Source organism: Phyllobates terribilis, unplaced genomic scaffold (assembly GCF_046119375.1).
Source record: "Phyllobates terribilis strain yellow unplaced genomic scaffold, ASM4611937v1 Scaffold_47__1_contigs__length_9908305, whole genome shotgun sequence".
Taxonomy (NCBI): domain Eukaryota; kingdom Metazoa; phylum Chordata; class Amphibia; order Anura; family Dendrobatidae; genus Phyllobates; species Phyllobates terribilis.
This window is the reverse complement of record NW_027362807.1, coordinates 3,299,263-3,314,983: the sequence shown is the minus strand read 5'-3', so window position 1 is coordinate 3,314,983 and position 15,721 is coordinate 3,299,263. Positions and strand designations below refer to the sequence as shown.

At 45.4% G+C, this 15,721-nt stretch overlaps 1 protein-coding gene across 1 annotated transcript in view; it reads right to left on the bottom strand.

Annotated features, from left to right (window-relative positions):
* Positions 1 to 15,721, bottom strand: part of LOC141191539 (uncharacterized) — a 29,531-nt gene that overhangs the window by 9,532 nt on the left and 4,278 nt on the right. Inside the window, exons 2-6 of the mRNA XM_073661434.1 lie at positions 12,591 to 12,739; positions 12,282 to 12,461; positions 12,076 to 12,199; positions 11,897 to 11,994; positions 11,609 to 11,699 (exon numbers count right to left, since the gene is read on the bottom strand). Of these exons, the coding sequence (XP_073517535.1) occupies positions 11,609 to 11,699; positions 11,897 to 11,994; positions 12,076 to 12,199; positions 12,282 to 12,461; positions 12,591 to 12,668 (571 nt within the window). The 5' untranslated portion in view covers positions 12,669 to 12,739. The remainder of the gene's footprint in view (positions 1 to 11,608; positions 11,700 to 11,896; positions 11,995 to 12,075; positions 12,200 to 12,281; positions 12,462 to 12,590; positions 12,740 to 15,721) is intronic.

Sequence of the window (15,721 nt, the reverse complement as noted above, 5' to 3'; positions counted from 1 at the left end):
CTACACTTGTTGTCTATAGTGTTTAGTGAGATGGACTAGTGCTCATCTCCTCCCTTCCCTAGTCTTAGCCATACACCAGGGAAAGACAGGGCGAGGCATGCATGCGGCGATTGGTGAAAAGCCAATATAGGGTCAATAGTTGAGACAGGGTGACGCTAGACCAGACTAGGAGGTCTCCACTTCCCCCCTTTGGCTAGAGTCTTGTCTCCCTTTTCCTCTTCCCTTTGTGTTGCACTGGTCTTTCCCACACCTTGCGTGGCACATGGCTTTCATAAACCAATTCAGCAATATCCGCTCTCTCTGCAATCTTCCCCTCGCTTCTGAGCCTTGCAGTGTGCCCAAACCACATTTAGCATCCATGTATTTGGAATTACTATAGTTAGAAGAACCCACTTAATTTACATTGTGTGTTTCCTGGAGCACAATCTGGGCACTATGTGTTGGGCAATAAAATGGCTTATTTGTCATTTTCACTCTCCATCATCCACTGCGTGCTAATTTCCAGAAAGTAGCTGTGGAGTCAAAATAGTCACTACTCTAATAGATTAATTCACTGAGGGTTATAATTTCCAAAATGAAGTCACTTTATGGGGATTTCTACTGCTCTGGTTTTCTGACATTTTGTAATATTAGGGCTTCTGTAAATGGTGGGTCCCATCTCCTCTGGGATCTGCTCCTGCGACCTCTGATTCTCTCACCAGGAGCCGCCTTATTCATCCTGCAGGCGGCGCTGGTGATGGAGGAGACGTCAGAACCAGAAGCTCTGGGCGGCGCAGGCTCTGTCCAGCCACTAAGATTAGGGTGCCTGGGACCTGTAGTACCATCCAGTCTGGCAGTATGGGTGTGTGTGCTGTCCAGCTGGAGTAATCTGCTCCCTACTTCAGCCAATTGGAAAGCACCGCACCCTACTAAAGCTGTCAGATACAGCCTTGTTCTCCCTTGGTTTAGTCCTCTGTGCTCAGCTCCCGGCTTGTGTATTTGTTTCCTGTTGTGACCTCGGCCCGTTTACCGACTACTCTTGTGTCTTCTGATTTTGTATTTTCTCTGCTCTCCTGGTTCTGACCCGACTACCTGACTATTCTTCTTCCCATCTCACACCACAGAACATCAGGTAACACCATGTCCCAAGCCTAGAGGTCTCTGTGTAATTCCAGATCCATGTAGAGGGGGTTAAAGGGTGATGAGCAAGGCAAACCCTGGGATCTGAAAAAAGAGTAGATGGAGCAACGCCTATTTGTGGTAGCCATCTTTTGAGCTGCCAGGTGACCATGAACAGTGTCCACAATACATTGTGTCTGCAAACTATTCCAGCAAGATCTGCAATCAAATAGCTAAATGTCGCTCTTTCCCTTCTTAACCTTTAACCTGCCATGTGCCCAGACAGTAGGGTACAGCCGTATAAAGGTGGCATAGAAATATTAAAAAATTCTCTCTCCCAGACACCTCTTCATCCCCCCTCCCCTATAGTATTTGTCAGAGGACAAGAGCTGACGAAATCTTGACAGAGTGACGGCAGCGGTGGGATATTGTGTGATCTCCCTGGTGTCGTCTCTGTGAACCCTGACAAATTGGTGGCAAGCGGTGGGATATTACAGAACATCAGTGGCTGGATTGAACAATCATTCCTGTCATTGAAAACTTGCATGGTTCTTGTGAGAATTCTGTGCAAAGTTTTAAGAAATCACACTGTGTTTTAATATTTTTTTTATCTGGGACATTACTGTATGTGTAGCAGTTGCACCCCCTCCCTTCTCTGGTTTTTCAGTTCTATCTTTTATTTGGCAAAGATGGCTATGCGTGAAGAGCCCTGGTATCACCAGCAGTCAAGGGACACCATCACTGCCCTCTGTGAGCTGAGACAGATTGACCCCACAGGCAAAACCAAGGCCCAACTGATTGCTGACCTGTTGCAAGGTGCTGCAGAGCCCGTCCGACAGCAGAGCCCTGATGATGGGGCAGCCAGCCAAAGCCCAGATGGCGCTGCTGCAGGGGTCCCACCTGTGATTGCCAGCAATGTCCACAGCAAGGGTAATGTGGACCCCCAACTGTGGATGGCATTGGAGCAGCTTGCTGATGATCGTGACGGACGACTGCAACTGATACTGAAATTCCTGGAGCGAGCAGAGCAACAGGCCAGAGCTGACCGAGAGGCTGCTGAGCGAGAGTGGCAAGAGGAGCATCTGTACCAGCTGGAGCGGGCGCAGATTCGGAAGGAGCTATCCACCCTGCAGATCCATGAGTCCAACAGTGCCAACTACTTTACACCCCGTCGGGAACATTTTCCCGTAATGGAAAAGGATGGAGACTTGGACATATTTCTGCAAGGGTTTGAAAAAGCCTGGAGACAGTACCAGCTGCCTGAAGATCAGTGGGCCAGATATTTAACTCCAAGGCTCAGAGGAAAAGCTCTGGAGGTGTTTGCTTCTCTCCCTCGAGAACAAGATGGAGACTATAGGGCCATCAAGCAGGCCTTGATAAAAAAAGTACCAGCTGACTCCGGAGGTTTACCGGAAGAAGTTCAGAGCCCTCCAACGTGGACCACATGATAGCTACAGTGATGTGGTGGATGAGCTCAGGACCCACTTTGCGCAGGACTGTCCAAGGACTGTCAGTCACCACCTTCGAGCACCTGAAGGATCTGATGGTGAAGGACCAGTTTCTTCATCTTTGCCCAGTGGAAGTGCGCCAGTTTGTGCTGGACCGGGAGCCGAAAGAAGCTGTCAAAGTAGCCAAGATCGTGGATGCCTATGAGGCCAACCGCATACCAGAGGTGCAGAAGTCAGCCGCCGCCAGCTGGACAGGGGGTAAGCTGTCAGCCATCCCCAGTGTTCCAGCCAGCCGGCCCTCAGCGGGTCCTGTCTCATCTTCCAGCACCCGGCCTGCATTTGACTCCCGTAAGTGTTATACTTGTGACCAAACGGGTCACATCAGCCTTGTCTGCCTGGAGAGGCAGAAGATGAACCACACACCTGAGGCCCCAGGGCCTACTGCAGCCATTCTTTTTGTGGGAGGGGCGATTGGAAGGGCCTGTGAGAACTTACAACCGGTTACTGTTGGCAACACCGTTACTGTTGGCCTTAAGGATACTGGTGCAGAACGGACCCTCATCCGCCCTGAGTTAATGTTACCAGATGAGCTCACTCCTGTTACCGGGTTTGGGGGTGTTCGCCGTCCCATACCGATGGCCCGAGTTTAACTGGACTGGGGTGCGAGGAGGAGGCTAAGGGAAGTGGGGGTGTCAAAGAATCTCCCCACTAATGTGCTATTGGGAACTGATCTGGGGTAGTTGGTTGCCCGATACATCCCTGACCACCCTCCCAGATCTGATATGTCATGTAATGCCACTGTCAATAATGTCAATGTGATGCATATTGAAAATGTGTGTTGTGGTAGAGGGGAACTCAGCCACCTCACCCTGCGGGGTGATGCTGCTGAGAGCCAGCATAAGTGCTATGGGCAAGCGGAGCAAGCACGGACACCAGGAAGCAGGTCGTCCCATGCAGGTGACCAGGGTCACACCAGATGGTGACATGGTCGATGGTAGCTGTCCCATGATTAGCACGGCTCCAGAGGTAATGAGAAAGGATGGGGAGAAACACGGGGATCATAAGGAAAGTGGTACCGTGCCGCCGACCAGTGTCACGACGTACTGTGACATGGCCAGTCGTAGCTGCCCCATAGTTAGCCCAGCTCCCCAGGTAACCATGAGGGGTGGAAAGGTAGGCCCCACAACCAGGCAAGGTAAAAGAAATGTGGGTCCCCCTGTCTGTCAGGAGTATGGAAGGAAGGTACCCATAGCCTGTCAGAGGTGTAGGGAAAATGCATCCCGAACCGGTCAGGGTGATCGGAAAGCTGGATCCCCAGTTGGTCAGAGTGGTGGGCGAGTTGGGTCCACGGCTTGTCGGATTAGCAGGAAGGGTGGGCTGCGAGGTAGGCTTAAGGGGCGATCTGTAAATCCGCCCCTACGCTACCTCAAAAGAGGGGAAGATGTCATAGAAATATTAAGAATTTCTCTCTCCCAGACCCTCTTCATCCCCTCTCCCCTATAGTATTTGTCAGAGGAGAAGAGCTGACAAAATCCTGACAGAGCGACGGCAGCAGTGGGATATTGTGTGATCTCCCCGGTGTCGTCTCTGTGAACTCTGACATAGGGTATTGTCAGATTCAAGAGTAGTTGGAATATAATTTGTAAGGTCCATTTGTTTCCTATTATCCTTTGTGAAGAATTCCAAAGTTATCACCACATAAAGTGACACACGTCAGATTTAAAAAATGGGGCCTGATTAGGAACACAAAACTGGCTGCAGGAAGAGTGTAGTAAAAAGCTGTGAGTATAGACAATAACATATCTACTGAAATGATCAAACTCAACAGTCTCCATCAGTAAAAAAAAGAGCAACTAGTGATGAAACCTCTCTGGGGTAATTGGAGTATGGGGCTCGGTGGCTCTTGGTAATCTAAACCATAATAGGGGCCAATATTTCCTATTAGATAAGTTTCAAGAAATATTAGACATTCAAAGAGAACTTTGTATAATAGTACAGAGCTGAGGTTTCTTAAATGTAGCTTAGATATACAGTTGAAACCAGAAGTTTACATACACTATATAAAAAGACACATATGACGTTTTTCTCAATATCTGATATGAAATCAGAATAAACCTTTCCCGTTTTAGGTCAATTAGGATTGCCATAATTTTTAATATTTGCCAAATGCCAGAATAATGAGAGAGAGAATGTTTTAAGGCATTTTCATTACTTACTGCAAAGTCAAAAGTTTACATACATTTCTTTAGAATTTGGTACCATTGCCCTTAAACTGAATGACTTGGGTCAAACAATTGAAATATCCTTACACAAGCTTCTCACAATAGCTGGTCGGAATTTGGGCCTATTCCTCCTAACAAAACTGGTGTCACTGATCCAGGTTTGTAGGTCGCCTTGCTCGTCCCTGCCTTTTCAGCTTTGCCCATAAATTTTCAACAGGATTGAGATCAGAGTTTTGTGATGGCCACTCCAAAACATTGACTTTGCTATCCTTAAGCCACTTTGTTACCATTGTGGCAGTATACTTTGGGTCATTGTCCATTTGGAAGACCCATTTCCACCCAAGCTTTAACTTCATGGCTGATGTCTTGAGATGTTGTCATGCCAGGTATGAGTGCAACACAGAGAGTCACGCCAGGTGTGAGTGCAGCACAGGGGGGAAAGGGAGCCCAGAAACTAGGGAAAGGGGGAAGAGATGACCTCCTAATCTGGACTAGCGTCACCCTGTCTCCCCCTAACATCCTTATACAGCCTCCGCAGCTGTCGCCAATCACTTGCCTCGCCCTACTATCCCTGGTGTAAGGCTATAGCTTGGGGTGAAAGGAGATGAGCACTAGTCAACCTCCGCTGGCTCTCTAAAGACGGCGGTAATTTTTTAGGGACCAATAAATCTAGGTCTCAGCTTCCAAGAAGGAACTTTCAATCTTATATTCTTGGTAGACAACCACACAAAGTCATTCACATTCAGGTCCGGACCTGGCAAGCGTTTTCTGTCAGCCATACGTTTATACCTGTCACCCATTGTCTTCAAATTACACAGAACACCCTGCCACAGCGAGGAGAGCGATAAAGCAAACCGTTCCTCTTCAGGAAATCCTAAAGCTCCTCCCCCAAACTGTGGATGATAACCGTATGCACCGAAAAACGGTGACCGGCCAGTGGATATTTGACGATTATTATTGATGGAAAATTCTGCCATCGGTAAGTAGGATGCCCAATCTTGCTGATTTTCGGAGACGAAACACCTGAGGTATCTCTGCAAGTTCTGATCGACCCCCTCGGTCTGACCGTTCGACTGAGGGTGGAAGGCAAAAGAAAAGGACAGCTGCACCCCCAGTCGAGAACAGAATGCCTTCCAGAACTTGGAAACAAACTGGGTCCCTCGATCAGACACCACATCGGAGGGAACCCCGTGAAGCTTCACAATCTCATTTATGAACACCTGAGCAAGTGTCTTAGCATTGGGAAGTGCAGGTAAAGCGACGAAGTGAACCATTTTACTGAACCTATCTACTACTACCAAAACCACCTTTTTGCCTGCAGAAACCGGTAGGTCAGTAATAAAATCCATGGACAAGTGTGTCCATGGCCTGCTAGGGATAGGTAGCGGAAGAAGAGTATCAGACAGACGGGTGTGTGAAACCTTAGAATGCGTGCAAATACTACAAGCAGCTATGTGTTCAATTACATCCCGATGCAACACCGGCCACCAAAAACGACGAGAGAGGAGGTCCGCGGTTGTCTTACCACCTGAATGCCCAGCAAGCACAGAGTTATGATGTTCCTTGATTACTTTACAGCACAGATCAGGTGGTACAAATAACTTTCCTGAAGGGCAGGAGGCAGGGGCGCCCCCCTGAGCCTCCAGCACCTCACCCTCCAGTTCAGGAAAAAGAGACAAAATAACTAACCCTTTCTGTAATATCGGGGCAGGGTTCTCATGGTCACCACCACCAGGGAAGCTCCGGGACAAAGCATCAGCCTTGACGTTTTTGACCCCTGGACGAAAAGTGCCAACAAAATTGAACTTAGTAAAAAACAGGGACCATCTGGCTTGCCTAGGGTTGAGACGTTTAGCTGACTGAAGTTATGACAGGTTCTTATGGTCAGTAATAACAGTGATAGGATGGACTGCTCCCTCCAACCAATGTCGCCATTCCTCGAACGCCAATTTGATCGCCAAAAGTTCCCTATTACCCACGTCATAATTTCTCTCAGCCGGAGACAATTTTTTAGAAAAGAAGGCGCATGGACGCCATTTACCAGGGGACGAACCCTGAGACAACACAGCCCCAACCCCGACATCCGAAGCATCGACCTCCACAATAAAGGGTTGAGAAACATCAGGTTGACTGAGAATGGGTGCAGTGGCAAAATGATTCTTTAAGGAAGAAAAAGCCTGGAGGTAAGCCTCCGACCTGTAGGAAAAATCAGACCCCTTCTTAGTCATGTCAGTAAGGGGTTTCACTACCACCGAGTAATTTTGGATGAATTTCCTGTAAAAATTAGTAAAGACTAGAAAACGTTGTAGGGTCTTCAGGTTCTCGGGACGTTCCCAGTCAAGGACTGCAGGGATCTTCTCCAGATCCATCCAAAAAACTGAAGATGACAACAAGTACCCCAAATACTGCACCTGTTGAACAGCAAAAACACATTTTTCTAGTTTGGCATAAAGTTTGTTATCCCTTAATATCTGGAGTACCTGCTTAACATGCCCCCGATGGGTCTCAAAATCAGGTGAATAAACCAAAATATCGTCCAGATAGACCATCACAAACCCCCCCACCAAATGATGAAAAATATAATTTATGAAATGCTGGAATACCGCAGGTGCATTGGTCAAATGAAAAGGCACAACCAGACTCTGGAAATGACCTTCCGGGGTATTGAACGCTGTCTTCCATTCGCCCCCCTCTCTGATTCTAACCAGATTATAGGCTCCCCTTAAATCCAACTTGGAGAATACCTTAGCTCCCACAACCTGGCTGAACAAATCATGAATCAGAAGAAGAGGGTATGGATCACGGATGGTAATTTGATTTAATTCCCGGAAATCTAAACAGGGACGTAGAACGCCATCTTTTTTCTTCACAAAGATGAACCCTGCCGCCACGGGCGAAGATGAGGGTGTGATATGTCCCTTCTCCAGACTTTCCGCAAATGAAAACCTTCATGGCTTGTCTCTCAGGGCCAGAAAGATTATATAGTCTGGACTTTGGTAGTTTAGTAGCTCCGGGGGTCAGGTTAATAGGACAGTCATAAGCACGATGAGGAGGCAAATCCTGACACCCCTTTTCAGAAAAAACGTTCTCAAAATCAGACAAAAAAACAGGCAGTATCCCCGTAGAGATAGTAGCAATAGAAACATTTAGACAGTTCTCATGGCAGTAATCTCCCCATTCAGTAATCTCCCCGGCTTTCCAATCCACCAACGGATTATGTTTAACAAGCCAGGGGATACCTAAAACAATCGGAGTAGAGAGATTTTCCAAAACATAGCAAGGGATGATTTCACAATGAACTGACCCCACCCTCAGTTTTACATTATGTACAATCTGAGTAAATGCTTTCTGTGCAAGTGGCGCCGAGTCAATGGCAAAGATGGGAATAGGTTCAGCTAAAGCACAGCAAGCAAGACCATGAGTTTTCACAAACTCAGCATCAACCATGCTGACCCCGGCTCCACTGTCAACAAACACAGAAATTTTTCCGGTTTTGCTCTCTAGCACCACCTCTGCTGTCAAGACAAAGTGGGAACGGTAGTTTGGCCACAAGTGCACCCCTTGTTTATCCAACTCCAGACTACCGAGAGTTAAACGAGTCTCCTTTTGTTTAGAAATTGAAGGACAGGTCCCAACAAAGTATCCTTTTTTCCCACAAAAAAAACATACGCCTCTTTTCTTGTGAATCTCCGGGGAGATGTATGATGTAGACACCCCTTAACTGCATAGGTTCCTCCACCTCTCCCAGTACTGGTTCACCCCCAGACCGCTCCCTTGGCAAAGGTACACAACCCCGACAAGAAGGTCCAGGAGAAGAAGGTTGTACCCGTCTATCCCGAAGGCACCTATCCAGACGTATGGCCAAAGACATGGCAGCCTCCAAGGACTGAGGGGTATCATATACAGCCAAGGCATCATTCAACCTTTCAGTAAGCCAGTCACAAAATTAACTTTTAAGGGCTGAGTCATTCCATTTGGAATCCGTTTCCCATCTACGGAATTCCGAACTGTACGTTTCTACTGACCGAATCCCCTGCTGAAGGTGACTCGGTCAGGGTCATCATAGATGAGGGCAAGAGCTCCAAAAAACCCCTCCACAGACTGAAGACAAACTGAGTCCTGCGGTAACGAAAACGCCCATGACTGAGGATCGCCCTGCAGTAGAGAGATCACAATACCAACCCATTGCTCCTCATTACCAGAGGAGTGGGGACGAAGTTTGAAGTACAATTAGCATGCCTCCTTAAACACAAAAAACGTGTCACTACCTCCTGAAAACCTGTCCGGGAGGGCAACCTTGGGTTCAGACTGGACAGGTCTACCAGCAGCGACCCCTACATTGGCGGCCTGTAACCAGTGATACTGCTGCTGAACCTCACAACGGAGGTCATTCACCTCCAGAGACACACAGCAGAACAGCTCTGCGAGCTCTGCAACTGATCCCATACTAAAGGGAGTAAGGAAAAAAAGGTGCATGCCCAAAAACACACAAAGAAAAAAAAAAAAAAGATGTCAATCTAGTGTCATTTTTTTTTCTCCTTTTTTCCAAAACGTGCTCGGCCGGTTATAATGTCATGCCAGGTGTGAGTGCAAAACAGAGAGTCACGCCAGGTGTGAGTGCAACACAGAGGGGAAAGGGAGCCCAGACACTAGGGAAAGGGGAAAGAGGTGACCTCCTAATCTGGACTAGCGTCACCCTGTCTCCCCCTAACATCCCTATACAGCCTCCGCAGCTGTCGCCGATCAAGTGCCTCGCCTTACTATCCCTGGTGTAAGTCTATAGCTGGGGGTGGAAGGATATGAGCACTAGTCAACCTCCGCTAGCACTCTAAAGACAAAAAGGGGAAGACAACACAGGGGAACAACAACTCAGCTTTAGAAGAACTCCAACAGGGCACACGGCCACAAGACTCCAGAGAGGACGTGATGTTGCTTCAGCCAAGTTCCAAGTAGGAATGAATATAACCGGCGACGCCCACCTAGACACACCAGGTATATATACACCCAGACTAAAGGGAGGTAGTCGATGGGTCCTAAACACAGCCTCCTATTTAGGCAGCTGTCTGCATTGTCAAACGTGGAAATCGCCTGCAAACCATTGCAGGGCGACTGTCTGTCACCTCTGACTCACCCGTGACAGATGTTGCTTCAGTATTGCCACATAATCTTCTTTTCTCATGATGCCATTTATTTTGTGAAGTGCACCAGTCCTGGCTGCAGCAAAACAACCCCACAACATGATGCTGCCACCCCCGTGTTTCACAGTTGGGATGTTGTTTTTAGGCTTCCAAGATTCTCCCTTTTTCCTCCACATGTAGCAATGGTCGTTATGCCCAAAAAGTTCAATTTTAGTTTCATCAGACCACAGGACATGTCTCCAAAAATTAAGGTCTTTGTTCCTGTGTGCATTTGCAAACATTAATCTGGCTTTTTTATGTTTGTTTTGGAGTAATGGCTTCTTCCTGACAGAGTGGCCTTTCTGCCCATGTTGATATAGTACTTGTTTCACTGTGGTTATTGACACAATCTTACCAGCTTCCGCCATCATCTTCACAAGGTCTTTTACTTTTGTCCTTAGGTTGATAAGCACATGTTGGACCAAAGCACGTTCATCTCAGGAACACAGAAACCGTCTCCTTCCTGAGCGGTATGATGGCTGGACATTCCCATTTTGTTTGTGCTTGCATATAATTGTTTGTACAGATGAACAAGGCATCTTCAGGTATCTTGAAATTGTACCCAAGGATGAGCCATACTTGTGCAAGTCCACAATTTTCTTCCCGATATCTTGGCTGATTTCTTTACACTTTCCCATGATGCTACACAAAGAAGCAGTGTTTTTTATTTGTGCCTTAAAATACATCACAAGTGTGTCTCTAATTAACTCAGATGTTGCCAAAAGCTTCCAAACACATGACATCATCATATGGGCAGTCTGGATTTGTTTAAAGCCATAGTAATCTTAGTGTATTTAAACTTTTGATTTTGCAGTAAATAATAAAAATGCCTTAAAACATTCTCTATCTCATTATTCTGGCATTTGGCAAATATTAAAAATGATGGCAATCCTAATTGACCTGAAACGGGAAAGGTTTATTCTGATTTCATGTCAGATATTGAGAAAAACATGCATATGTGTCTTTTTATATAGAGTATGTAAACTTCTGGTTTCAACTGTATATCATGGCACAGGTGTAATGTTTTCTGTATAGTTTATCACAATCCTGTTTGAAGTTAGTTGGTTTTAAAAGAAATTGAAAACTCAGGATAAAGGGAAACTCTGTTGTTATTGTACAGAAATTCACACTTGGCCCTCACTGCACATTTAATGCTGTCGATAATAAAAGTAAAGTTTGGCCAGAAAGACTGGACCTGGTCTTGTAGGGACCATATGAGGACATTCAGCAGCACAGAAGGGAGAGAAGGTAGATTCATCCAATAAGATATCAGGGAACTAGGAAGCCAACAGCATCATTACCCTCCGCTTTCTCTTACAGGCCCATCATAATATTTTACTGTGAGTGATTTTCTAACTTGTCAGCACATTCTACGTACGCTGTCATTTGGCTTTGTGGTTTACAGATCAGGGCAGGTAACGGTCAGCATCTCCTAATCCCAGGGGCTAGGTGGATCGTCGAGGTTGTAAGTTCTATAGAAAAGGGCTTTCATAATTTCTCAAAGTAATTTGAACATTTTCGGACGGAGGAGAATGTTGTGGTCTAGCGGCAAAATGGTGATCACACAATTGTGATACGGCCAGACTACACCACCGATAAAGCAGCCACAGCCGGTGACTGAGAAGAATCTGTGACTTCTCTGCATTTAGTGGTCACTACTCACCTGGGTAGTCATATGTAGGAATCTCCTCTTTACACCGCTCATCACCCCTCACATATGTCTCTGTAGTATTAATATGGGTCAGATCTTCACCCTGAAACAAATATTGTAAAAGTCACAAACAGATGAGAAGTCACATCTATGATCAGCTCTAATCCTGCCATCTCCACCGTTCTCATTACACAAGTATAAAACATATAATACTGGTGGATAAAACAAAACTGAACACAAGACCGTCACAGACATCTACACATCATAGGGGAGATCTCATGATACCTTCTCTCCATCTACCTGATGATCCTGAGGAACATTGGGGTCTTCTTGTTTACAGTCCTGTGGAAGAAGAGGACGGGGACATCTCTCTGGTGTTGTCCTCTTACTGGATAGATCTAGAGGAAACACATACAGGGACTGAATTCATTCTTTACATACAGATAATTATAGGCCGTGTGTCTAGTCCTGTCTATTACCTGGTGATGTGAGGGGCTGGGGAACCTCCATCATTATGTCTTTGTACATATCTTTGTGTCCTTTTAAATACTCCCACTCCTCCATGGAGAAATAGACAGCGACATCCTGACACCTTATAGGAACCTGACACATACAATGATACCATCACCACTCAATCCCTTCATAGCGTTACTGTATAATGTCCCAGCATTCCCAGCAGTGTCACCTCTCCAGTCAGCAGCTCAATCATCTTGTAGGTGAGTTCTAGTATCTTCTGGTCATTGATGTCCTCATGTATCAGGGGGCGAGATGGAGGCCCTGTGATTGGGCTCAGGAGTCTTTCCCATCCCTCAGACTCAGGGACCTGACAGCGCTCACTAGAGGTCTTCTTCACTACTGTGTAATCCTGGTTATGGAGAGACACATTAATAAATCTCACTCCAGACATTTCCAGAGTCCTCACCTCTCCAGTTCTGTCCATCTGTTATTCCCATAGATAAGAATGGTGTAATGTGACGTCATCAGAATCTCTCACCTCTCCAGTAAGTCGGAAGAGGATCTCTAGGGTGAGGTGTAATATCCTCTCTGCCATCTTGTCTCTGTCCATATCCATCTTTGATGGGTCAATAAGGAAAATTTTCTTAAATTGAAGATCTTCACTGAGAGGATCTGATTTTGTAGGCACTTGAATGAGAAGATGATGAGCTTATTTAGCATCATAAAAACATGTGTAAAAATACAATTGCTAGAGATAATAAGGAGAAATATATGAGGAGATTTATTATTTTACAGTAGTTTTCTGCTTTACATCTAATAATAAAACCTATATATTTTAGACCACAGACAACAAGCAGTTTCTTCCTTGGTGTCTGCAGCTGAACACGTTTCTCATAGACTCATCTTCCATAACGTTAATTCTCGTCTCATTTACTGATACTGGAATCAGCATTAGTAATACTGCAGGAGATATCCATTACATGTGACATGAGAAATAACTACTTCATGAAGAGGACAACATCTTCATCTTCTACTACGGCTCTAGAAACATATTTGGCTAGAGTGCTTCACTGACTACATCACCACCGGCCGTCTATATGAAGGTTTCCCGTCTTTACCGAACTGTAATCTTCTATCACTTAAGATCTCATGTCTGATTCACATACAGGTTTTGACAGATGGTAAGGTTTTTAATATTAGACAGAGTAGAAATATCCCGCAAGGGTTCACCTTGTCATGGTGGAATAGCTTTCATGCTATTTTTGATCAAAAACAGTGTTGCTAAGAACCCTATTTTATTTAAATGCACTTTTGCTTTTTATTTATTCATTTACAGCTGTCACGCACAGAGTAGGAAAGACAAAGTGCGACAAGAAGGGATGAGGGGAAAGGAGCCCAGACACTAGGGAAATTGGGAAGTGGAGAAATCCTAGGCAGATCTGCAATCACCCTGTCTACCCCTATCGTCCCTATATTGGTTCCTCGCAAATCGCTGCGCAGGAACCTATCCCTGTATTTCCTTATCGCTTCACCCTAGATAGGGAAGGGGAATAAGCGCTAGTTAATCCCCACTGATAACTAAAGACAGCAAGTGGAAACAGACACGGGGGAAGTAGCTTAGCTTGAGTCGACTTCAGAGAGATGGCACACACGTCCTCTTAGCATCAGAGAGGAAGTAAAAACTGCACTTGCTCCAAGCCTTCACAAGGGGTCATGTGAATATCACCGCCACCTCCCTCTAGCAACAGCCAGTATTTAAACACCCAGCCTGGGTGTCAATTAGCAGGAGGGAGGTAGCCGCTGGGTCCTAGAATGAGACAGCTAAGATGGTGTCTGTAATGCCAGACGAAGAGATCTTCTGCAACCAACTGCAGGGCGACTGTCTATCACTTCTGACACACCTATGATAACAGCAGGGTTTATGATCAATTTTTCTTCTTGTAGATTTTTTCTGATTTATGGCCATTGTAAACATGCGTTTATGTGCTGCATGGATACCAACTTACACCAAACTCAAATACTATGTTTTTTACGGGCACCATAGTGGCCATGTGGGCTGCCACTATGGATGATACGCCGCTAACTATCCAACTATCGTGGTAAAAATCTCATAGATCCTAGATTCATTAGTGTATGCACCAAAAATGGGGCTAAGTGAGTGTTTATTAAAGGGAATCCACTCCACCGACTACCCCACAGCTGATTAACCCCTTTATCCCCGAGGGTGGTTTGCACGTTAATGACCAGGCCAATTTTTACAATTCTGACCACTGTCACTTTATGAGGTAATAACTCTGGAACACTTCAACGGATTCCCCAGATTCTGAGACTGTTTTTTCATGACATATTGTACTTCACTATAGTGGTAAAATTTATTTGATATCATTTATGTTCATTAGTAAAAAAATCAGAAATTTGGCAAAAATTTTGAAAATTTTGCAATTTTCAAAATTTGAATTTTCGTGCCCTTAAATCAGAGAGATATGTCACACAAAATAGTTAATAAATAACATTTCCCACATGTCTACTTTACATCAGCACAATTTTGGAACCAAATGTTTTTTTTAGTTATAAGGGCTAACCAGCGATTTCTCATTTTTCCAACAAAATTTACAAAATCCATTTTAGGGACCACATCACATTTGAAGTGACTTTGAGGGGCCTTTATGACAGAAAATCCCCAAAAGTGATAACATTTTAAAAACTGCACCCCTCAAGGTGCTCAAAACCACATTCAAGAAGTTTATTAACCCTTCAGGTACTTCACAGGAATTTTTGGAATGTGGAAGAAAAAAATGAACGTTTAACTTTTTGCACAAAAATGTTACTTTAGACCCCAATCTTTTTCTTTTCGCAAGGAAAAAATGGACCTCAATTTTTTTGTGCAATTCCTCCTGAACATGTCGATGCCCCATATGTGGGGGAAAACTACTGTTTGGGCACAAGGCAGGGTTCGGAAGGGAAAGAGTACCATTTGACTGTTTGAATTTAAAATTTGCTTTAGGCTTTGTGCCCACTATGCGTTTTTTAAGCGTTTCCGCAACGGCAATTCCGCAGCAGAAACGCTTAAAAAACGCTTGGTAGAAGGTCTGCCATGTTCCCCAATGATAATCCGCATGTGCTGCAGCACTACCAATTATTTTGCGGAAGCGCGGCGTTTTCGTCGCCATTGACTTGCATTGGAATGCATGAAATCCGCATCACTGCATCTGCAGATGCGGATTCCATGCATTTCAATGTGCGGATGGTACTCGGGTTTGGAGAAAAGGAGACTCTCCTCCGGACCCGGGTACCATAGTACCTGTAAAAAAAAGAATAAAATAAAAAATAAATATTATACTTACCTTCTGATGGCCCCCGGTGACCTTGTCTCAACTTGCCGGCAGCTCGCGGTAGACTAAGGACCTGCGGTGACGTCATTTAGTCACGGGTCACGCGACCACTGACGTCGGCAGGTCCTTTAGTCTACCGCGAGCTGCCGGCAAGGAAACCGGGAGTCATCAGAAGGTAAGTATAATATTTATTTTTTTACCATTCTTTCAGTCACAATATATAAATCCATGCCGGTTGCATGGATTTATATAGTGTGACGAAATTGTCATGTACTTTCCAAGTGATGCTAAAATCGCTTGGAAAGCGCTTGACAACCCCCATGCGGAAATGCATGTG